Source organism: Bidens hawaiensis, unplaced genomic scaffold (assembly GCF_021521415.1).
Source record: "Bidens hawaiensis isolate Kalapana, Puna unplaced genomic scaffold, B.hawaiensis_p1.1 tig00030849_1, whole genome shotgun sequence".
NCBI classification, from domain to species: Eukaryota; Viridiplantae; Streptophyta; class Magnoliopsida; order Asterales; family Asteraceae; genus Bidens; species Bidens hawaiensis.
Window position 1 is genome coordinate 64,075 of NW_027495173.1, and position 25,106 is coordinate 89,180.

The window sequence follows — 25,106 nt, forward strand, 5'->3', positions numbered from 1 at the left end:
ATAATCTTTCATTCGATTGATTTTTCATAATCAATTGCCAATGACCATTGTACTTGTGAGAAGTTAAGCGTGACATGATCTTAGCCCTTATCAAATACTAACAAAAGAATAAATACTAATATTTAAACTTTATTTAATTTTTATACATATCTTTAATCCACATCAACTCATCAAGTCCGCACTTCAACTAGTAATCATGTTTAATGCTACCTTTTAAGAACATCTCAATGATTAAATCGAAGTAGCAAATATAAACCTTTTCTATATTATTATACATCCACCATACAAGTCGTATACGTATAATGTGTAAAGTGGTTGAAGAACATTCTTTGAGTTTATTCTTAGAGAGATGGAGAACTTATTATTTATTGACAATCCTCAATAGCCTTAACTTTTCCATTAATGATGAACCAGTTCAATGAGTAATTCTGACTCGTTGTCAAAGTTATTTAAGTAACTCGTTTTAAATTACTAATAATACGAAATAGGTATGTCAAAATTTGATTTACGCAAGTCTATATGGGATTTTGAGATGAGTCTCCAAAATGATAGACCTCAAGACTATCATACTTAAGAAATAAAGGTCGCTTTTGAATTATATGTATGTAATGTTGTTCGGATCCTCCCAGACCCTACCTATAGCTCTGCTGTCGGTGGGATTTTACTGGGTATGATTGTTTGATTGATTGATATAATGTTGTTCGGATCCGAAGATAAGTATGAGGACATAATACAAAATAACGTAATAGTCATTTTGTGATTTGGAAACTAAAATGTAATTCTTGCTTAAAAGTGTTGAAACAAAATAAGAGGTTTGTGAGAATATTGCATCAAGTATCTATATGTCTATATGATATAATAAAAGTAATTGAAAACACATTTGATAAAGTTTATTTTATCTACGATCTACTATGGTTTTTTTACTCTTAACACAACAGCAGAATTCACAATGAAAATATCGGAATGAAACACAAGCTTAGCCATTAAATATATAAGAACAGTAAAATTACACATTAAATAAAAACCATACAAATTTGAATAGGTAAAATAATTATCTCAAGAGATATGTTTGATAATTAGAAAGGTGCAAATAGTAGGAAAAGTATTTTATATATGTCAACAACATATAACAAATGACATTACATTTGATCATCATATACCAATCTTGTCATCATCCGTACATATCTCTCTCCCTTTAAATTTCACTATAATCTCTCCACATTGGTCTCATCCAACACAAAATATTTTTTTGTCAAAATCACACCTTCATATATAAATATATATATATATATATATCATCTCACATAACACAAATGGGGCGTGTTGAATTTTGAAATTTGGTGTATTTTAGAAGCATATAGAGATATATACATACAAATATATATCCACATTATACATGATGATGGTTAATCATGATCATGGAATGATGAAGGTTGACTTTTCAAGGTCAAACATAGAACATTTTGGGAGACATAATACACAAGAAGAAGAAGGAGGTGTGATGCATGCAGTTGTGGATTTGAAAAACATGTCTTTAGGCACTCTTCCTTTAACTTCAAATATCAATTTAGGGATTGTTTATAAATTGGATATTTCCAAAAACAATCTTCAGGTACTTTTTTTTATATATAATTTTATTTCATTATGCAATTGTTTTGTATTTATTGATATGATTGTTTGGAAATGTGTTGGTTGTAAATTATTTTTCATTACATAATTTATTTATGATTGTTGTTATTATAAGTCTATAGGATTTTAAATTTTTATTCTTTTGCTAAAAAAGTTTATATATGAAAATTTCGAAATCGTTTGCTTAATTGATAAAAGTGCAATTTATACATATACAAATTAATATATTTTTTAATAATTACTTGATATGTTGAACAATCAATTCTTGGTGTGATAAAAAAACTTTATACTTATACATGTGCATATGTATGTGTTTGTGTATGCATATGTATATGCATGATATGTATGTGTACAAAAAATTTATACTTTATACCTACACACATTTATAGTAATTCATATATTAATTTAATAATTAAAAACTAAATGGTTATTTCAGGTAATCCCAGAGTCGCTAATAACAAGACTTTTAAATATAAGAGTATTGGATGTGCATTCAAATCTACTAAGAACAATCCCCAAGTCAATTGGTTGCTTGTCAAAACTCAAGACCATGAACATTTCTAGTAATCTTCTTCAGTCTCTCCCGAAATCCATAAAGAATTGCAAAGCGCTCGAAGATTTAAATGTGAATTTCAATCAGTTAAGCAAACTACCTGATAATATTGGTTTTGAACTCATCAATCTAAAGAAATTGTCAGTTAACTCAAACAGGCTAGCGTTCCTCCCGTCATCCGCCTCCCACTTAGCCAACCTCCGCCACCTTGATGCACGCCTCAACCACCTTGAATCTCTCCCTAAAGACATTGGAAACTTGATCAACCTTGAGATCCTTAATATTAGTCAAAACTTTCGGTACCTTGACACTTTACCATATTCCTTAGGTCTTATGTCCTCTCTTGTTGAACTAGACATTAGTCACAACAATATTACGGCCTTGCCAGACTCAATGGGTTGTTTGAAAAGACTCCGCAAGCTTCATCTAGAAGCCAACCCTTTGGTGTCTCCACCGCCGGAGGTGGTGGAGCTGGGGTTACATGTGATGAAAGAATATCTCAACGAGAAGATGAAAAGACAAAATTCTCCAAAGAAGACGTCTTGGATTAGAAAACTAACGACATATGGCACATCTTCTCATAGGACTCAACCAAATTTGTCGTAGGTGCATGGTATATTCTCGCCTCAACAAATCCTCTCTTTGGAAAAAAATACTAAGCTTCCTATCAGTACACTTCATCACTCGATATTCACATAAAGTTCGTTTTGTCAATGTAAATAAGACATTTTTCCTAGTGGTTGTACATCTGTACATTTTGCATCTTCTTCTTCCTTTACTAAATTTTCTTTTGTAATAATTTGTATACCGAATCTTGTAATTTAATAATTTGTATATTCAAATCATGTACTTGTAGGTATGGAGATTAGCAATTGTAACTACAAACATTGGAAGCACATTTTATATTTGCAAGTAGCGAAATCATGTACTGCGTAGTTGCTCTGATCGATACCTAACTATCTAATAAAGGGCCGCATGCTTTAACAATACACTTTTTTGTTGCATTGCCAAAATGTATGTGCACTTATGTTGGAAAAGAAGAGGAAACATGGCGATGTACGACACATTTCATATAAACGACGCTAAACGTTTAATAATTTAAATGTAAAGTCTTTTCATGTTTTTGAAACTTTATATTATTATCATGCCACCATTAATTTCTAGGACCGGTCCAACTAGTCCAACCATATCAGTAAACGATAAAATTATCGCTTTGATGAAAAATGCTCATGTTACCTTGTACACATTTAAAAGCGAGTAAAATTAATTGAATTATCTATACGCATTCGTTCACGTAAGATGACAAATTATGTAAAATAGCAAACGCAGTCCCACTTATAGAATTGAAGACGAATAAACAAGTTTATAAGAAAACATAGCGAGATGTTATGTCATACAGTTTACTAAATAAACTTCAGTTTTTTATATGAGACTTGTTTGATTTAACTATGAACACAAATACCACACTAACAAGTGAACCTTAAAAATAGATGATGGAACATTATATTCATCTGATTAAAAGAACAAAATAGTTGTTTATGCTCATTTGTATTATTAATAAGCAAACAACGTTCACGCTAAAGGCCACAAACAAATTTAGCTAAACGTTCAGTTCATTTATAGTCCTAACAACACAGTTTTTGTGAGAATGATCAAGTATTTGCTAGATGGTTCTGCAAGCAGAACCTTGATCTACAATTGCTAATCTTTTACAAGCATATAACTTAAAAGTAAAAAAAACTCAAACTAACTCTATTATGTCTCCTAAAATACACCCTAATCATATACACACATAGCAAGACATTTAAATAGCCTGTGACTTAAAACTCGCTCGAAAAAGCTAGCTCAAATTGGCTCATCTAAAAACAGTTCAGCTCGGCTAGGATTGTTTACAAACCAAGCTGAGCATGGATCGGATCATTTTAGCCTTTTATGTACTTCCCCCCGACATGGATTTCCTCGCATGTGTGAGGAAAACTGAAAGGAAAAAAATTCGTTTACAACATGTTTGTATAACTATCAACTTTCATTCTCTTTTTCTGCAACTCAAGGACACATAAAAAGATTTAAACTGACAATGTTTCTAACTTAAGAACGTGCACACAAAGCTTATCATCCATAATTTCCTTTTGTCTCCCATCTTTCACTACTTTTCTCTTCTCCAAAACTTAACACACCGCAATAGGCACAACCACAAGATGCCAAACATGCGGTTAAAAAAGTATGTTATTTGAGTTTGGAATAACAGAAAGCATCATAATATCTTGTATGTTCCATATATGGAGGTTCTACATCACTTTTAAACTAGTACCACAATCTATGCAAGCAAGTTCATTAACAGTCAAGTACTTAACCACCATCACAATCTCTCTACGTCTCTTAGCTTAATGTTTTAAACTACATCCGGTCACATTGTCGCACTCATAATGTCATGAAGCCTATAAACTATCCAGAATCCATTTCAAACTGATAAACAAGGAAATGGACAGAAATATGATGACAGTGAAGCAAATTAATCATGAAATATTATGCATCCCTACTTATGATCCATACAGGAGTCTACAAACTACTTAACTGACATCATTTTTAAGCTTATAATCCTTTAATTTCACATACATACTCAGTTCTTGCCCTATATCAGACATGAACATGAAGATCTTAACAAACCATCAACCTGTTGTTAGTAGTATTCAATAATTTCAAGTAATTTATCATTAAATTAAAAATTGCCAGCAGCCTAATTCAACTTTAAGCTTCAAATCCTTGAATTTATTAAGCCTAACTCTCAAGCACACACTCTGTATTTGCCCTAACAAACATTAACATAAACATCTTAACAATATATCACCATATTGTTTGTTATATTCAGCAATTTCAAGTAATTCATCATCAAATTTATAACTGCCAGCAGTCTAATTTAAACCTAAGCTAATACTCCTTGAACTTACTAACCCTAACTCTCACATACACACTATGTTCTTGCCCTGACAAACAACATGAAGATCTAGACAATCTATGATCATATTCTATGTAATGCTCAACAATTTCAAGCAATTAATCATAAAATTCGAAACAGCTAGCCAAAAAAGAACACGAAGATTTTGACAATCTATCATCCTGTTATTTGTAATATTCAACAACTTCAAATAATACATCATTAAATTTGAAACTGCTAGCAGTATAATTCAATTTTAAGCTTATTATTCCTGAATTTCTTAACCCTAACTCTTACATACATACTCTGTTCTTGCCCTTAGTATTGCAAGGGAGCCAAGCCAAACTGCTCGCGAGCTATTCGAGATCAGAATCGATAAAAATCTCAATACAAGCCAAGCTTTTTCAAACTTGAGCCGCTCCACATATAAATCTTGTTTAGTCATTGAGCCCATACTCGAGACGAGCTTCGACTAGTTTAAGGTATTACACGAGCTCGAGACAAGTTTCTCTCAAAATATATAAAAATAATTAATAACATATCCAAACCAATTAACAAATAATAGACAAGCCGAGCCCAAGCTTGAAAATATAACTCACGAACCCAGCTCGAGCTTTAGAAAAAACGAAAGCTCGGGTTCAGATCGTTTACACCCCTATAGTTTCCCTAACATCCATTAACTCATCATAAACTTTAAACCTGCTATCAACAACATAAAGTCTACACAAGTCTGAACCAAGCTTTGACCTTTAAGGTACTACACACGAGCTCAAGCTTAATAATAACAACTCACAAGCCAAGCTGGAACTCTTGTAAGTCAAAATGGGACAAGGTCGGGCCTAATCAAGCTCGAGGTCGGCTTGTTTAGATCCCCACTTGCCCTAACAGCCATTAACATAAACATCTAAACTATCTATCATCACATTATTCATTACACTCAACAATCTCACATAATTAATCATAAAAATTCAAGCCTGCTAGCAGTCTAATCAATAATCAAAACAACATAAAGCCTACACAAGCTCAAGCCAAGCTTTTGAGTCGTTTAATATACTACACAAGCTCAAGCTTGAAAAAAACGACTCACAAGCCAACCAAACAGACATTAACATTCACATTAACATCTTAACAAACCTGAAACACTAGCAGCCGCAAACAAGACAAGCTCGAGCCTAATCAAGCTCAGCCTCGAATATTTTACACCCCTATTTCCCCTAACAGACATTAACACAAGCATCTTAACAATGTATCATCATATTCATTATCGTATTCCACGAGCTTGAAAAAACGACTCACAAGCAAAGCCGAAGGAAGCTCTCGTAAGTTAACATAAACATCTTAACAATCTATCATCATATTATTCATTACACTCAACGATCACACATTATATCAGTCTAATCGATAATCAAAACAACATAAACTCAACCGAAGAAACGCCAATCAACGAAGATAGCCGGGAATCTTAATCCTGAGAAACAACATACTCATGACATACGCGATCACCAAACTCGACACCCCGGCAACCGCAAACGACACCTTCACACTCTTCCCCCTGTTCGGCGAAACCGCAAGGTCCATAAACACAATCCCCAACCCACCAAGCACAAACATGAAGCCGGAGGACAAGCCCTCGATAATGTACTGTCCGTTGACTCGTCCGGACATGAAGACGACGGGGCGGACGGTGCCGGTGCGAGGGTCCTGGGTGGATCCGATGCCGGGTGGTTCGACGATGACGTCATAGACGACGCCGGAGATGACGAGGAAGTAGGTGAGGAGGAGGACGGAGAAGACGGTCATGGGGGACGGGAGGGTGACGGCGGGTGCTTTCAGGCGGAGGCGTGGCGGACGGAGGATGGAGTATGGGAGGATGCTCAGGGTGTGGTACAGTGGATCCATGGTGGTGGTTGTTAGGGTTTCAGATTCAGGTGTGGTGTTGGTTGATGATAGATACTCTGTGTCACTATAATGAAATAAATGAAAGATGGGGAAAATGAAAACGAAAAATTTATTAAAAAAAATTAAAAAAAAAAATTAATGATGTAGCCGTCACTTCTACCTGAAACCTAATTTGAAAAAATTCGTACTGGAACTAGAACTAGTCAGACACGAAAAACCTGATCCCGAGAAAAGACTAACTCAAACTCAAAATCGAAGTAATTTGGGTTGGTTTTTGGTCTAATTTAAGGGGTTTTGGGCCAACCCAAATTAGGGCTAACTATTAGACACGATACACGAATACATAACATAAACCTACACAAATTTAACAGTATCAAGTAGTGCTTTAACATGTTTCGTGTACTAAACATCAAGAAGAAAGCAAACAAACCCTTCTTCAATTCTCTCTATCTCCACATCTCCGTTAGTCACAACCGCTCGATTCTCTAGTCTATCTTTCCACATCTTAGATTCTCTGACAGTCCGGCCTCCTCCAATTGCAGATTCGTGTGTCTAAATAGCTCTTATCGTGTTTTAACATGTATAATTGGTATTAACAGGTTCATGCTTGGGATGCAGGTACACAATAAGTTTTCGCGTCGTGTACAGGTATACATGTGTCGTATGTGTGTCTTATCATGTACGTGTATAGATTATATGCTACCCTAACCCGAATAAACTTCTAATTTTAAAACCAAATATATTTTATGTATAATAAGCTAAGTCTTAACCACCAAAGTTGTTGGAATACGACCATAATTGACTGTAGTCATTCCACCTGATATGGATCAACTATTATTGTTAATTTATGTTTTTCATTTATGAATAATAATAACCATAACCGAAAAACCAAATCATGCCTGATTGAAGGCGATTATGTTTGCAGTTTTCTTGTTTTGAATTGTGATAATGGAAAGTAGTTTGCGGATAATCCCTTCAAAAAGTGGTGTGAAAATGTGCATATCAATCAGGTATTGGCCCACTTGCTCATCCGTAAGCTAACGGGCAGGCAAAATGAGCGAACATAGGCATTATAGAGGGCATTAAGGTGCGTTTGGAATAACAAGGATCCACATGGGTCTATGAGTTGCCCCATGTCTATTGGGCCTATAAAACGACACAAATATCAAGGCAAAGAGAATCACCCTTCAGTCTCATATACGGCTGCACCGAGGCCGTCATGCCAGTTGATGTAAAAATGCCAACAGTAAGAATCCGAGATCAATGTAACAGTGACAAGGAGATTCGTCTCAATCTAGACCTAATTTAAGAATGAAAAGAGATGGAAGCGAGCTAAATTACAAAAAGGGAGATGGAAAACTACTACAATCAGAATGTGAAAGAAATCAGGTTCAAGGAATGAGATTATGTCATGAGAAACAATGAAGCCAGTTGTGTTGAAGCGCAAAAGGTGGGAGGGGCCGTATATAATAGCCGAAGCTACAGGAAAAGGGGTGTATAAGTTAAGAAAGCTGGATGGAACACCAATCCCAAGAACATGGAATGTCATCCACCTCAAGAAGTGCCACATGTAAAGCACAAGCCTTAGCAAGACCGGTAATTCAAATTTTTTTTTGGGTATTTTCATTTGAAAAGCTTATGATGTAAGCCCAATATTATGAATTTCAATATGATGTTTTATATTCTTTACGAAAATGATTTCCGTTAAAAAACACTAAGGATCCGATTAAAAAGTTAAACATGATTTAATCATGAATAAGCACTATGCATAGTCCAAGTATTGGAAGAAAAATGAAGCTATATAATACCAACCTAAAAATCGAAGACCCGCCATTTCGATAAAGAAGAAAAAGGCTAGCCTAACCCACATCTCCTTAATATATTAAAAAATCGGCCCAAACACACGAAAATAAGGATTGATGAATTCTCTCAAAAAGAATAAAACGAAACAATGCTAGATATATTAAGCTGGCTATGCTAAAGAAGCAATAATGTTAGATATATTAAGCTAGCTATACTAAAGAAGCAACAATGCTAGATATATTAAGCTAGCCATGCTAAAGAAGCAACAATACTAAATATGCTAAACTAGCCATATTAACAATGACACTCAAGCTAAGCGTGCTAACCTAAACAAGCTAAAGAAGCAATAATGCTAAACATACTAAGTTAATAATCCTAAACTAAATAGACATGACAGATAAAGGCAGTCAAGTCACACTAAAAAGGAAACCATGCAGAAAAGAGCATTATATACAATGCAAATAGTAGGAAAATCAGTACATAGACGATACAACAAAGCACAACATCATGTATGTCTCGACAGAAGAGGACTTAATACAAAGCCAAAGGATTTTCTGCCCAACACGCGGGGGGGGGGGGGGGGGCATTATAAAATAAAAGTTCTAGAAAAGCTCAAAAGGCCACCAGCATCAACACCGAAACCTCTTAAGCAAGAGGATCATTAGCATCACCTGATTCGACCACGGGAGCAGTGGGTAGTACAACTTGAATAAGGCCCAGGGAGCGTCGACCAAGGAAACGGAACGAGGAAGAAATGAGAAAGAGAGATTCTTGAAGCTCTCCAAAGTTAAATCAACCTCCAAATCAGAAGATGGATTATATCCTGAAACTTGCTCCAGGGGGGTCCCATCTTGAGCACATTTGTATCCCTCTACTAAACCCATATGATACCTCAGACCATTGACAACATTGTTGATGGTATCCAAACATGTAACCGGATCCAGACTATTATTCACCATCTCCACAAAGCGTTCCATGCCCGTCCCAAACAACCAGCGGTTCTGCTTCGACAAATTGGCCATTGGGGCTTCCAAAGCATCTACCTCCTTTCGCATCGCATCTATAACTAAAATAATTAGCTCGTAAAAGCGTAACGAAACAACAAAGCACTAAGAAGACAAAATATACTCACCAACAGAAGCGTCCTCACAACAAGCAACCAACCGCGAATGGTAAGGTTCACTTCATGTATAACATCATTAGCAGATTTGGGAGAACAAGCCGCGAGAAGCCACCTTAGATGTCCATGGGTGATAGCATCATGGGCTTCATAACGAGCATATGTCAAGGCAACATTCGCCTCCTGAAGATCCTTCATCTGCTTCTACAAATTAGGGTTTTCCTTCTTCAACTTCTTAATCTCAATGGAAAAACTCTGAGCTCGCAACGCCTAATTTTCTAACCTCTTAATTAGGGGTGTACACGGACCGAACCGGACCGGACGAGAGCATGTTCGTGTCCTTCCGTTAAGCTTTTGACGGACAAACGGACGGTTCACGAACACTCTACCGAACGAAAATTTATGTCCGTGTCCGTCCATTAAGAAACTGAGTTTGTCCATGTCCGTCCATGTCTGTCCATTAATATTGTAATGGACAAACGAAAATGTGAACATTAATGGACAACGAACACCAATGAACAAATATAAACAGTTACATATTAATACGTACCAAACATAAATCTAAACAACTTCACCTAAAAATTTGGAATCATACCATATAACATCCAAATAATATCTTAACACTTATAATATATTAACATAAAGTGGATCACTATAATATAAGAGACATTAGACATATGTAGTAATACAAAAGAGTTATTAATAACACTAGAAATTCCACAATTAAATTACTATACAGGAAAGATCTAAACACTAACGATATCAGACGGACATTACTAGACGTCCTCGGACGAACGTTATCGGACGTTCACGAACACTATCGAACGGAGTTGGCCCTTGTCTGTGTTCGTCCGTTAAGCTTACCGAGCGGAACTATTTTGTCCATGTCCAGTTCGTTTATTAAACGGACGAACATAAACGAACTTTATACCGAACGGACGACCGGACGTCCGCCGGACGTCCGGTTCGCTTACAGCCCTACGTAATCTCCAACTGTGCTTCGACCAACCTCTTATGAAACTCGTCCCTCTACAAGACGTCTTATGCCCCATGAACCATCCAAAAAATCAAAGTCACTCAATTGACGAACATGGTCGGTGTCAAGGGGCAGGCCCGCTGATGTATATAAAAATATACATCTTTTTAGCATCAAATAATCTCTAAAAACTGCAACTTCTATCAATTAACATAGCTCAGAAGACTACTTATCATAATAAAATGCAACTTTAGGCAAACCCAAGCCTCAAACGAAGAAACAAGCGAAAAGACGAAGAAAAACTTAAGAAAACACAAGAAAAACAAGAAACACGCCCCCATGCTTCTGAACACAAGAAAAGACAAAATTCTACAAGAAAAGACAAACATTTAAGACAAAAGCACGGGGTCGTGCCTTCTAAACCACGGAGCCGTGGTCACCTTTCAGATAAGACAAAAAGAATTAGCACATGTCATAATAAAGCACGTGGCCGTGCCTCAAGAAACACGGGTGTCACAGCCCCCGACCCTATACCCTGGGTGGAAAGCCGTGAACATTGATTGGTGGTAACGCTGTTTATTAAGTTATTTTGCAGCGGGATATTTTATCAGAACCGTTGTTAGGAAAAATGATCAGAGTTTATAAAACACCATGATTATTATTATAAACTGAGAATTTAATCCATTTTGTTACAAACATAAACTTTATAGGGATAAACCCTATTTTACAAAACATGTTTCGTTATTCTGGTGACAAGGCACTTATTTAAGCTGGAAGGCCGCATGCATCATTACTTTGTCTCTAACAAGTTACCTGAAACATGTTTAAAATATTTGATCAACAAGAAATACTGGTGAGTGCATTCATTTGTAAATGACACATTTTACAGTTACATCATTAAGATGTTTTTACATCTTCCTGCTTACAAATTACCGAAAGGTACTTGTCACTCGACCGCATTTATGTCTGTGGTCATATTACTTATTGGCTAATACTTGTCCAATAAGTGACGTGTAATAGCCCAGTAGGCAAGCCTTGTATACAAAACCCCACAATACCAGTAATAACCATCCCGTAAGTCTAAAGAGACTTAATCACTGTAATGTATTTAAAATACTTTAAAAATATAGTTGAAAACATTTAGACTATCTGCTATGAGTTTTATAGGTTTTGAAATTATCATGACACTGTCAGGAAAACAGTTGTCTCACGCAAATGTGAGTTGTATAAAAACTTGAATGTCTCACATTACAAGTTTACAATTAAAGAACGCCTCTTGGTATTAAGCATCTAGGTTAAACACAATGTAGTATATCTAAACTAGTATAAAACCAATAATCATAACGATAATCACGAGATTAGAAACTTTACACGATGGCACAATGTCTTACCTTAATAGGTAGAACTTTCAGATTCGCGTATAAGTTTCTTTCGATCGAATAGGATATCGCTACGACACTCGGGTATTATACCGTTATCTTAATATATATATATATACACATATATATGTGTGTGTGTGTGTGTGTGTGTATGTATGGAAAATTCAGAGGGAAAGAAATTTTGGTGCAAGGAATGAATGTCCCGTTTCCTTCCTATTTATAGTAATTTTTGGACCTCATCGCGATACGCGATGGACATACACAAAAGTCATCGCGTATCGCGAAGAATCTATCGCTTAGCCGAGTCAGCCCTAGGCATGTCACATGGAACGCCATGTGGCATGCGACGTGTCTCGTCTGTGTAACCTCCACGTCGCGGTACGCGATGTGTCACCTTAATAGGTCATCGCGTATCACTAAGCCGTAAAGTTTCTGGATAACGTTACACGTCATCGCGGTACGCGTTAAGGCTAACCCAAACCTGTCGCGTATCGTGATGGGTGGAAAATCTTATTTTTTCACAAAAATACTAAGGCGGCCCTGTAAATAGGGGTGTCCAAAATACCCGAACCCGATTAACCCGACCCGACCTGAACCCGAATAAGCTAATTCGGGTCGGGTTATATAGGGTAAAAAATTATTAATCGGGTTATTCGGGTTGACCCAAATAACCCTAATTGTTAATAGAGTCGGGTTCGGGTTAACCCGAATAACCCGATTGTTACTTTATTTCAAATACAATAAAGAAAAGGTGAAATAAGCACTAAAAAATCAATAATGAAAGTTTTATCGAGAAGTTACTTATTTTGTTTGTTCATTAACCGTTCGACTGGAAGTTCATTTAAAATAAACGAACGAACATGAAAAAATGTTTCACTCGTTCATCTATGTTAGTGAACATTCATTTATGATTGTTCATTTAAGTTTGTTTACGTTCTTTCATGTTCGTTTACATATTAATAGAAAATTATTATTTGCATTTAGAAATTATATCACCTTACTATGTTTATATTTGTTCATTTGTGCTCATTTAAATGCGTTCATTTATGTATGTTTGTGTTCGTTAATGTATGTACATGTTCCTTCAAGTTCATTTATTTTTGTTTAATTGTGCTCGTTTTTGTTCGTGAACTGTTCGTTTAGATTTTAAAGGACGATCATAAACAAACACGAACATGTTCCCTTTTTAACTAACGAACATGAACACAAATATTTGTTCGACTAAGTGTTCGCGATCGTGTTTGTTTAAAGTTAGTGAACGAACACAGGCATGCCTTTGTTCATGTCCGTTCGGTTCGTTTACAAGCCTATATGTAATTATAAGATAAGTACTTGTGGAATGAGAATTTTGCTACAAACGAGTTACAAACATAAAATCAACTTAAAATTATAAATTAACATGGTCAACCCGATTAACCTGACTAACCCAAAACCCGAATAACCCAAACCCGACTAACCCGAACCTTAATAGGGTCGGGTTTCGGGTTAGATATTTTTTAAGAAAAACCCGACTAACCCGACCAGATTAACCGGAAACCCGATCGGGTTGACCCGATGGACACCCTATTTGTTATAGTCTTCCCTCCTTATTTTGAATCTCGTCATTGAGATTTTATTGGAATAAGTGTGGGCACTTCCGTTTCATTCGGATTCCAATTCCCAAGTATATTCTGGTCCACATTTTGAATCCCACTTCACTTTGACCAGAACTATTCTTTTATGCTTGAGATTCTTGATCTTTCTAACTTCAATTTGTAAAGGTTTCTTAACGAATTTCAACTTTTCATTTACCTTTATATCTTAAAGGGGTACTTTTAATGATTTATCAGCTAAGCATTTCCTTAAGTTGCTTACATGAAATACATCACGTATACATGACATTTCTTCTGGTAATTCTAGCTGATAGGCTACTGGTCCAATTCGTTTGATAATTTGAAATGGTCCAACAATCTTGGACTTAACTTTCCTTTCTTACCGAATCGAATTACTCCTTTCCATGGAGATACTTTCAGTAGCACTTTGTCTCCAACTTGAAATTCCAATGGTTTGCTTCTATGATCCACATAACTTTTCTGACGATCTTGTGCGGTCTTTAATCTTTCCTGAACTTGATTTATCTTATCAGTACTGTCTTGTATGATTTCAGGACCTGATAATTGTTTTCCTCCTATTTGTGCCCAACACACTGGAGTTCTGCACCTTCGTCCATAAAGGGCTTCAAATGGGGCAACATTAATACTTGTATGATAACTGTTATTATAGGAGAATTCTATTAGTGGTAAATGGTCATCCCAATTTCCACCAAAATCTATTACACATGCTCTTAGCATGTATTCTAATGTTTGTATGGTCCTTTCACTTTAACCATCAGTCTGTGGATGGTATGATGTGCTCAAGTTTAATTTTGTTCCCACAGCTACCAGGAAACTTTTCCAAAAATGAGAAGTAAAACGGCTATCTCGATCAGAATCAATGGATAATGGAACTCCATGTAATGAGACAAATTTGTCTACATACATCTTAGCTAATTGTTCCATTTTAAAAGTTTCCTTCATGATTTTGGATTTTGGTATAAAATGAGCTGATTTTGTTAATCTATCCACAATCACCCAGATTGTGTCATTACGTCTTCTTGTGGTAGGTAATTTAGTAACAAAATCCATTGTTAGTAATTCCCATTTCCATTCTGGCATTTCTAATTGTTGAAATAATCCTGATGGCTTTTGATGTTCTGCTTTAACTTGTGAACAAGATAAACATTTTGAAACATAACTAGTTATGTCCTTTTTCATTCCTATCCACCAATAGATTTTCTTCAAATCTTGATACATTTTATCTCTTCCAGGATGCATTGTGTATTTGGACTTATGGGATTCTTCGAGAATCTTGTCTCGTAATCCTCCTATGATTGGTATCCAGATCCTGTTCCCCATTCGGAGAAGTTCATCATCTCCTTTGACAAGTAGATCAATGGTACCATTTCTTTTCTCATCAGCAATATTTTTTTATTCTATTGCTTGTTTCTGAGCATTCTTTACTTCATCAATTAAATTGATTTGAAGCTCTAACCTTAGGGCTTGCACTCTTTTAGGTTTCTCATGCTCTTTTCTGCTTAATGCATCAGTTACTACATTAGCCTTACTTTCACGATATTGGATTTCACAATCATAGTCGCTAAGAGTTTCCATCCAATGCCTTTGTCTCATGTTAAGCTCCCTTTGCCCAAAAATATATTTTAGACTTTTATGTTCTGTGATTACAGTGAACTTACTTCCATATAGATAGTGTCTCCAGATCTTTAGGGAAAAAATTATTGCTCCCAATTCTAAGTCATGTGTTGTATAATTCTCTTCATGCTTCTTTAATTGTCTAGATGCGTAAGCAATAACTTTTTCACGCTGCATTAGCACACATCCCAATCCTGATTTAGAAGCATCACAACAAACTATGTAATCTTTAGTTCTTCCTGGTAGTGCAAGTATTGAGGCATTTGTTAACGTTTGATTGAAAGTTACAAAAGCTTCTTATTTCTTAGGTCCCCATTCAAACTTGACATTCTTACATGTTAACTTGGTTAACGGAACTGCTATTCGGGAAAAATTTTGAATGAAGCGTCTATAATATCCTACTAATCCTAAGAAACTTTGAATTTCTGTAGGAGTTTTAGGAATTTCCCAATTAGTAACAGCTTCTATTTTGGAAGGGTCCACGTGAATACCTTCATGGTTAATCAAGTGTCCTAGAAATTGTACTTCTTGTAACCAAAACTCACACTTTGAGAATTTAGCGTAAAGCTTCTTTTTTTCAGTAGTGTCAAAAGTGTATGAAGATGTTTGACATGGTCTTCACTGGTTTTGGAATAAATAAGTATATCGTCTATAAAAAACGATTACAAATTTATCCAAATATGGTTTACATATTCGGTTCATCATATCCATGAATGCAGCTGGTGCATTGGTTAAGCCAAATGGCATGACTGTAAACTCATAATGACCATATCTTGTTCTGAAAGCTGTTTTAGGAATATCTTCTTCTTGCACTTTTAATTGATGGTATCATGAGCGTAAATCGATTTTAGAAAAATATCGAGCTCCTTGGAGTTGATCGAATAAATCATCAATTCTCGGTAAAGGATACCGATTCTTAATTGTGACTTTATTCAATTCTCTATAATCGATACACATACGCATCGACCCATCTTTCTTTTTGACAAACAGTACTGATGCTCCCCAGGGTGATGAGCTAGGTCGTATAAAACCCTTTTCTAGAAATTCATCTAATTGTTTCTTTAATTCTAACATCTCTGTTGGTGCTAATCTATATGGTGCTTTAGCAACTGGTGCTGTTCCTGGTATTATATGGATTCTAAATTCAACTTCACGATCAGGCGGTTGTCCAGGTAAATCTTCTGGAAAGACGTCGTTATTCCGATACTACCGGAATTTCTTTTAGCTCTTTTCCTTTGGCGCTAATGATTACAAAAATCATATATACTATGCCTTGTTTCCTTTAATAGTTTTCCGCTTTCATTACTGATAAAAACTTTATAGGCTTGAGCCTTTTATCTCCTTGAATGGTAATGATTTCTCCTGTTGGCGTGCGGATTTCAATAGAGTTTATATTACATAGGATTCGAGCATGATTGGTTGATAACAAGTCCATTCCAAATATGACATCGAATCCAGCTAGATTCATTGGGAGTAAATTTTCTTTAAACTTATGGCCTAGTAAGTTTATGTTTTCTTCTTGAAGTACTTCATGAATATGAATGGAATTTCCATCGGCCGTTTCTACCGTACAAACTTGATTAAGTTTGATTAATGGTTGATTTAGAGCTTGGCAAGACTTTTGTGTTTATAAAACTTTGATTTGCTCCTGAATCAAACAATACTTTAGCGTAGACGTTATTAATAAGAAACGTACCCGTAATGACGTCTGGAATCATTGCTGATTCTTGTGCAGTGAGCTGAAAAGCTCGTGCATTCTTCTTAGGTCAATATGTATTCTTTGCTTTGTTGTCAGGTACCTTTATTAACTTTGGACATTCTGGACGGATGTGGCCAGGTTCTCCACAGTTGTAGCAAACACGGCTTTCTTTTCTTCTACATTCTTCATCCGTATGTCCAGCCATTTTGCAATAATTGCAATACTTAGTTTTCTTAAAAGCGTATCTCCCTGAATGCCTCTTTCTGAAAATTCTATAGAAAGGATGAGCATATGATTGCCCTGTTCCTTTCTTCCGAAATTCTTGGGTAATCTTCTGGGCTAGATCTTTCTTTTTGTTTTCTTCCTGAGTTCGGATTAATCCGTCTGTCATGGTATTAGCTAGCTCGACTGTTTCTTCAATAGTCTGAGGTCTAGCTGACTTTACCAGATCGCGAATTTCACTTACTAATCCCCAAATATAACTAGAAATTACTAATGATTCTGGTGAAGCCAAAGCCAGTACCATTCTTGCATATTTGAAGAATTTTATCGTATACTCACGACACTTCACACCTTTCATCTTGTGGTTTAAGAACATAGTAGCAATTTTTTCTCATTCATGAGGAGGACAAAATTTCCTTTCTACTATTTTCTTAAATTCTTCCCAAGTCATAGTATAGACTATGTAACTTCCCTTTGACTGAAGGACTGTGTTCCACCATTCTATTGCTTCGTTAATGAAAAGATTAGAAGCATATAATATTTTATCTTCTTCAGCACATTTACTAATTCTTATGATAGCTTCTGTATTTTCTAACCAACATAGTGCTGCAATAGATCCTTCATTTCTAGAGAACTCAGTTGGCTTACAAGCCAAAAAGTCCTTGTAAGTACAACCGTGAACTTTTAACTTTTTAGGTATTGGGTTTCTATTTCCTCCATTCACACTGTTACTAGCCTCAGTGTTAGACTTTCTTTTACTACCCTCGGTCTTATGCCTAATTATAGAAATGGGTTGCTTAATAGCAACACCAATTAAAGGAATTGCTTTAGTGATTTTCTGAGCTATCATATTTTCAATAGCATTCATATTTAGATGATTCCCTTGATTAGGAATTTCATGATTATGCTCATTTTCGTGATTGTGCTCATTTTCGCGATTGTGCTTGTTTTCGCGATTGTGCTCGTTTTCGTGATTGTGCTCATTCTCGTGATTGTGCTCATTCGACATCTGATTTATATATAAGAAAGGAATTATTAATATCATAAATAATAATATAGGCAAGATATTAATAACACATAAACATTAATAACACATAAGAACAGAATATGTCAAAATCGTCGATCTTTGCGACATTTACTCTTTTTTTATATATATGCTTCACTATAATTTACATCTACACACTATATATATGCGTCACTACACACATTTTTTTACACAAAAGAAATTACGATAATGAACAAATAAATATAATATATATGGTTTTTTATATGTAAGGTTCTCGGTCATATATTTCCAGGTTAGGTTCTCCCCAATATTTCTCAATCTATTTCCAGTATCCACCAATTCTTCCCCGTAAGGATGGAGTTGTGACGTCATTTCAGGTGTCATAGTGGGGTAGTTTGAGGTTTGACCCTGGAATGGTGCATAAGGATTTGCCATCATTGTTTGAAACTGCCAATCGTTCGTCCACCATTCCTCTAGTTGAGCTTGGCCGAAAATATCTTTAGATGATAGTGTACTACTTGGGTTTTGTGATGGCATGTTCAGGTTGCTGGAGCTTGCTGCACCTATACCATTGAACATGGGTTGAAAAATTTCACACTCATTTAGGCATCTACTTAGTCGCTTCTGCATTGATATTGTTGAAGGGGGTTGTGGTAGAGTTGTTTGTGGTTGAGTTGGTTGGTCAGGTTGTGGTGATGGTTGTGTGACTGTGGTTCTTCCTTTCTTATATTTTCTCAATCCTCGTTGCCAATCATTGAGTCTTCTTCTTCTTTTGGGTTTTGGTTTTTCTACAGGTTGTGCTTAAAAGATCATGGGTTCAGGTTCTGGGCGTTGTTGACTAGATTCTCCTTCTTCCATATCCGTAGTGTTAATGGATATGTTTCCGAAAGCTTCAACTAGCTTACTCATGCTGTTAATAAAAAACAATAAAACAACGAATTCCAAAAGAAAATAGTATTTATTTTCGCGTGTGGTTAGAATCTTATCTTAAACCAATGGCTCTGATACCACTTCAGCTGTCACAGCCCCCGACCCCTATTCCCTGGGTGGGAAGCCGTGAACATTGATTGGTGGTATCAGGTTTTATTAAATTATTTTGCAGCGGAATATTTTATCAGATGCGTAGTTAGGAAAAATTATCAGAGTTTATAAAACCACCAGGATTATTATTATAAACTGAGAATTTAATCCATTTCGTCACAAACATAAACTTTATAGGGATAAACCCTATTTTACAAAACACGTTTCTTTATTCTAGTGACAAGCCACTTATTTAAGCTGGAAGCCCGCATGCATCATTCCTTTGTCTCTAACAAGTCACCTGAAACATGTTTAAAATATTCGATTAACAATAAATACTGGTGAGTACATTCATTTGTAAATGGCACATTTTACAGTTACAGTATTAAGATGTTTTTACATCTGCCTGTTTACAAATTACCGAAAGGTACTTGTCACTCGACCGTATCTATGACTGTGGTCATATTACTTATTGTCTAATACTTGTCCAATAAGTATCGTGTAATAGCCCAGTAGGCAAGCCTTATATACAAAACCCCACAATACCAGTAGTAACCATCCTGTAAGTCTACAGAGACTTAATCACTGTAATGTATTTAAAATACTTTAAAAATATATTTGAAAACATTTAGACTATCTGCCATGAGTTTTATAGGTTTTGAAATTATCATGACATTGTCGGAAAACAGTTGTCTCACGCAATGTGAGTTGTATAAAAACTTGAATGTCTCACCTTACAAGTTTACAATCAAAGAACACCTCTCGGTATTAAGCACCTAGGTTAAAAACAATGTAGTATATCTAGATTAGTATAAAACCAATAATCATAACGATAATCACAAGATTAGAAACTTTACACGATGGCACAATGTCTAACCTTAACAGGCAGAGCTTTTGGATTCACGTATAAGTTTCTTTCGATCGAATAAGATATCTCTATGACACTCGGGTATTATACCGTTATCTTAATATATATATATATATATATATATATATATATATATATATGTATGGAAAATTCAGAGGAAAAGAAATTTTGGTGCAAGGAATGAAAAGCTCAAAAGACCACCAGCTTCAACACCGAAACCTCTTAAGCAAGAGGATCATTAGCATCACCTGATTCAAACACGGGAGCAGTGGGTAGTACATCTTGAATAAGGCCCAAGGGAGCGTCGACCAAGGCAACGGAACGAGGAAGAAACGAGAAAGAGAGATTCTTGAAGCTCTCCAAAGTTAAATCAACCTCCAAATCAAAAGATGGATTATATCCTGAAACTTGCTCCAAGGGGGTCCTATCTTGAGCACATTTGTATCCCTCTGCTAAACCCATATGATACCTCAGACCATTGATAACATTGTTGATGGTATCCAAACATGTAATCAGATCCAGGCTATTATTTACCATATCCACAAAGCGTTCCATGCCCGTCTCAAACAACCAGCGGTTCTGCTTTGACATATTGGCCATTGGGGCTTCCAAAGCATTTACCTCCTTTCGCATCGCATCTATAACTAAAATAATTAGCTCGTAAAAGCGCAATGAAAGAACAAAGCACTAAGAAGACAAAATCTACTCACCAACAGAAGCGTCCTCACAACAAGCAACCAACCGCGAATGGTAAGGTTCAGTTCATGGATCACATCATTAGCAGATTTAGGAGAACAAGCCGCGAGAAGCCACCTTAGATGTCCATGGGTGATAGCATCATGGGCTTCATCACGAGCATATATCAAGGCAACATTTGCCTCCTGAAGATCCTTCATCTGCTTCTGCAAATTAGCGTTGTCCTTATTCAACTTCTTAATCTCAATGGAAAAACTCTGAGCTCACAACGCCTGATTTTCTAACCTCTTAATCTCCAACTGTGCGTCGACCAACCTCTTATGAAACTCATCCCTATATAAGATGTCTTGTGCCCGATGAACCATCCAAAAAATCAAGTCACTCAATTGACGAACGTGGTCGGTGTCAAGGGGCATGCCCGCTGATGTATATAAAAATATACATCTTTTTAGCATCAAATAATCTTTAAAACTGCAACTTCTATCAATTAACATAGCTCAGAAAACTACTTATCATAATAAAATGCAATTTCAGGTAAACCCAAGCCTCAAACGAAGAAACAAGCGAAAAGACGAAGAAAAACTTAAGAAAACACAAGAAAAACAAGAAAACACGCCCCCATGATTCTGAACACAAGAAAACACAAAATTCTACAAGAAAAGACAAACTTTTAAGACAAAAGCACGGGGTCGTGCCTTCTCAACCACGGGGCCGTGGTCACCTTTCAGATAAGACAAAAAGAATTAGCACATGTCATAATAAAGCACGTGGCCGTGCCTCAAGAAACACGGGTGTCACAGCCCCAGACCCCTATACCCTGGGTGGAAAGCCGTGAACATTGATTTGGTGGTAACGGTGTTTATTAAGTTATTTTGCAGCGGAATATTTTATCTGAACCGTTGTTAGGAAAAATGATCTGAGTTTATAAAACACCATGATTATTATTATAAACTGAGAATTTAATCCATTTTGTTACAAACATAAACTTTATAGGGATAAACCCTATTTTACAAAACATGTTTCTTTATTCTGGTGACAAGGCACTTATTTAAGCTGGAAGGCCGCATGAATCATTACTTTGTCTCTAACAAGTCACCTGAAACATGTTTAAAATATTTTATTAGCAAGAAATACTGGTGAGTGCATTCATTTGTAAATGACACATTTACAGTTACAACATTAAGATGTTTTTACATCTTCCTGCTTACAAATTATCGAAAGGTATTTGTCACTCGACCGTATCTATGACTGTGGTCATATTACTTATTGGCTAATACTTGTCCAATAAGTAACGTGTAATAGCCCGGTAGGCAAGCCTTGTATACAAAACCCCACAATACCAGTAGTAACCATCCCGTAAGTCTACAGAGACTTAATCACTGTAATGTATTTAAAATACTTTAAAAATATATTTGGAAACATTTAGACTATCTGCTATGAGTTTTATAGGTTTTGAAATTATCATGACACTGTCAGGAAAACAATTGTCTCACGTAAATGTGAGTTGTATAAAAACTTGAATCTCTCACCTTACAAGTTTATAATTAAAGAACGCCTATTGGTATTAAGCACCTAGGTTAAACATAATGTAGTATATCTAGATTAGTATAAAACCAATAATCATAACGATAATCACGAGATTAGAAACTTTACACGATGGCACAATTTCTTACCTTAATAGGCAGAGCTTTTGGATTCGCGTATAAGTTTTTTTCGATCGAATAGGATATCGCTAAGACACTCGGGTATTATACCGTTATCTTAATATATATATGTATGTATAGAAAATTCAGAAGGAAAGAAAATTTGGTGCAAGGAATGAATGTCCCGTTTCTTTCCTATTTATTGAAATTTTTGGACCTCATCGCGATATGCGATGGACATACACAAAAGCATTGCGTATCACGAAGAATCTATAGCTTAGCCGAGTCAGCCCTAGGCATGCTACGTGGCACACCACATGGCATACGACGTGTCTTGTCTGCGTAACCTCCAAGTTGCAGTACGCGATGTGTCACCTTAATAGGCCATCGCGTATCGCTAAGCCGCAAAGTTTCTGGATAACGTTACACATCATCGCAGTACGCGATGAGGCTAACCCAAACCTGTCGCGTATCGCGATGGGAGGAAAATCTTAATTTTCCACAAAAATACTAAGGCGGCCTTGAAAATTGCGCCATCAAAGCGCCACATTGTGCCCATCGCACTTCGCCGTGCTCGTGCGCAAGCGCGTGCACGTTCGGGTGCTTCGCACCCTCTGCTAGGACCACTGGGTGTGATTTGTCTTATAAAATTATTAACATATGAGTTTTCTTTCTTATAAAGAGCTCATTAGTTTTATAATCTAGCGATGTGGGACACGAAACTTACACTCCTATTTATACTATGGTGGAAGCCTCTCCTTTTCTTTCCTCCACCAATATGGGATGAAATTTTCCTCTTCTATTTCCTTTACTTTTCCTTTAATTTATTTTGTAATTTGTTATATCGGGGCCGTGGCTGAGTCATCATGTACGACCTGACAGCATTTAATGCAACTGGACACCTAGACACGGGACCGTGCCTCTGGAGCACGGGATCGTGCCCCTCAGCTCAGTCTGCCTATAAATAGAGGCTCTTGTTGCATTTGATGAGGGTGATGGAAGAAGATCTCTAAACGGGTTTCTCTTATAAAAACACCCACATTACACTCATATTGAAGATATTGTGAGGAGGTTGTAAATATTTTCTATCCCCCTCTTTCTTCCTCTCCCACCATCTACAAGACCCCCCTCCTTTCTTAGACCATAATTCACGGGATTAAATCGAGTAATTAATGAAATTGTTATTGCCAAATCAATTGTTGACCAAAATCGCGTTTAACCGACAACTTAATTGCAGATATATGTTACTAATTGACAGCTAACAATACCAAACATGAACCGATCATAATCTGTCTCCTAATGACTATATAAACTCGACCATTTTACAATTAAACTCGCCCATACATCCTCAACTACCTCACGAACCTAAACCCTAACTCATTCGCACCCTGCAAGGCCGTCAAAACCTGTCCCGTGTTCACACTAGAGCCGCGACTTGTTCTCCCTCAATTCATTGACATTTCTGGTCATTCTATGACGCATTATGTTCGTCTTTATGCGATTAACAGAAACCCCAATACAATTTCAACAAACAAATACCAATTGAACCAATTAAAATCTAGGGTTTGTAAGTGGAAAGAACATAAATCAGATCCAGTATATAACATATGATTTTTATGTGATTAACGTGTTAGACACCTGCCCTAGTGGCAGGTGCATACGCTTTAAGACGTTGAACCGGCCTGGGGACGCGGGTTCGAGTCTCCCCAGACTCGGTTTTGCTTTTGTTGTCATCTTTTGTTTATTTTGGCTATTTTTGTTGTTATTTTGAGGTTCAAATCGATAAATAAACATTATTTGATCAACTGAACTTCTAATCGACTCTTTCATTTCTTATTTATGTAAATATACTTGTTTAAATTTTATAATAGAGTCTACATATATATATATATATATACCTTACACAACTGCTCATAAATAAATAAGATGTATATATATCCTTTTTACGACTCTTGTTAACGAACCCCAGTGTATTAAATATGCAATATATTCCGTCTAACTTTTCTGTTAATATATAATATTTATTTTACTTACCAAACTCAAGCGCAAATCATAATGGATATTTAGATACTACTACTACTACTACTACTACTACTACTACTACTACTAGTAATAGTAATAGTAATAGTAATAATAATAATAATAATAATAGTAATAGTAATAGTAATACTAATAATAATAGTAATAATAATAATCACAACAACCATAATAAATTTGACAAAGACTAATAACCCAATCGAATCCCAAATCCGTCATATTAAGTGGTTCATTTATAATTAATGTTTCTTTCACAAATAGGGATTTTTGTCGACGCATCCCGAGGAGCTCGATCGCATTTAACTTAATCTATATCACCGTCTCATCTTCATTAATCCACTTGTTAAAGGTAAGTAAATTCACATCCCCCTTTTTACCGTTTTAAGTTTTGGGG

The 25,106-nt window shown here is 36.0% G+C and overlaps 2 protein-coding genes across 2 annotated transcripts; one reads left to right on the forward strand and one right to left on the reverse strand.

The window, feature by feature from the left end:
- The first annotated feature begins 1,383 nt into the window (after positions 1-1,383).
- LOC143581279 (plant intracellular Ras-group-related LRR protein 8-like) lies at positions 1,384-2,792 on the forward strand. Its single transcript, XM_077064108.1, has 2 exons — positions 1,384-1,612; positions 2,066-2,792. The coding sequence occupies exons 1-2, from the start codon at positions 1,397-1,399 to the stop codon at positions 2,786-2,788; spliced, it is 939 nt and encodes a 312-aa protein (XP_076920223.1). The 5' UTR covers positions 1,384-1,396; the 3' UTR covers positions 2,789-2,792.
- Positions 2,793-6,457: 3,665 nt separating this feature from the next.
- LOC143581280 (uncharacterized) lies at positions 6,458-7,085 on the reverse strand. The gene has a single exon (XM_077064109.1). The coding sequence runs from the start codon at positions 7,014-7,016 to the stop codon at positions 6,558-6,560; it is 459 nt and encodes a 152-aa protein (XP_076920224.1). The 5' UTR covers positions 7,017-7,085; the 3' UTR covers positions 6,458-6,557.
- Between the last annotated feature and the right edge of the window lie 18,021 nt (positions 7,086-25,106).

Bases quoted from the DNA above. Each gene is read 5' to 3' on its own strand.
- LOC143581279 (XM_077064108.1), top strand. From the start codon at position 1,397: ATGATGATGGTTAATCATGATCATGGAATGATGAAGGTTGACTTTTCA. The intron at 1,613-2,065 runs GTACTTTTTTTT...TGGTTATTTCAG, and splicing joins TTTCCAAAAACAATCTTCAG to GTAATCCCAGAGTCGCTAAT.
- LOC143581280 (XM_077064109.1), bottom strand. From the start codon at position 7,016: ATGGATCCACTGTACCACACCCTGAGCATCCTCCCATACTCCATCCTC.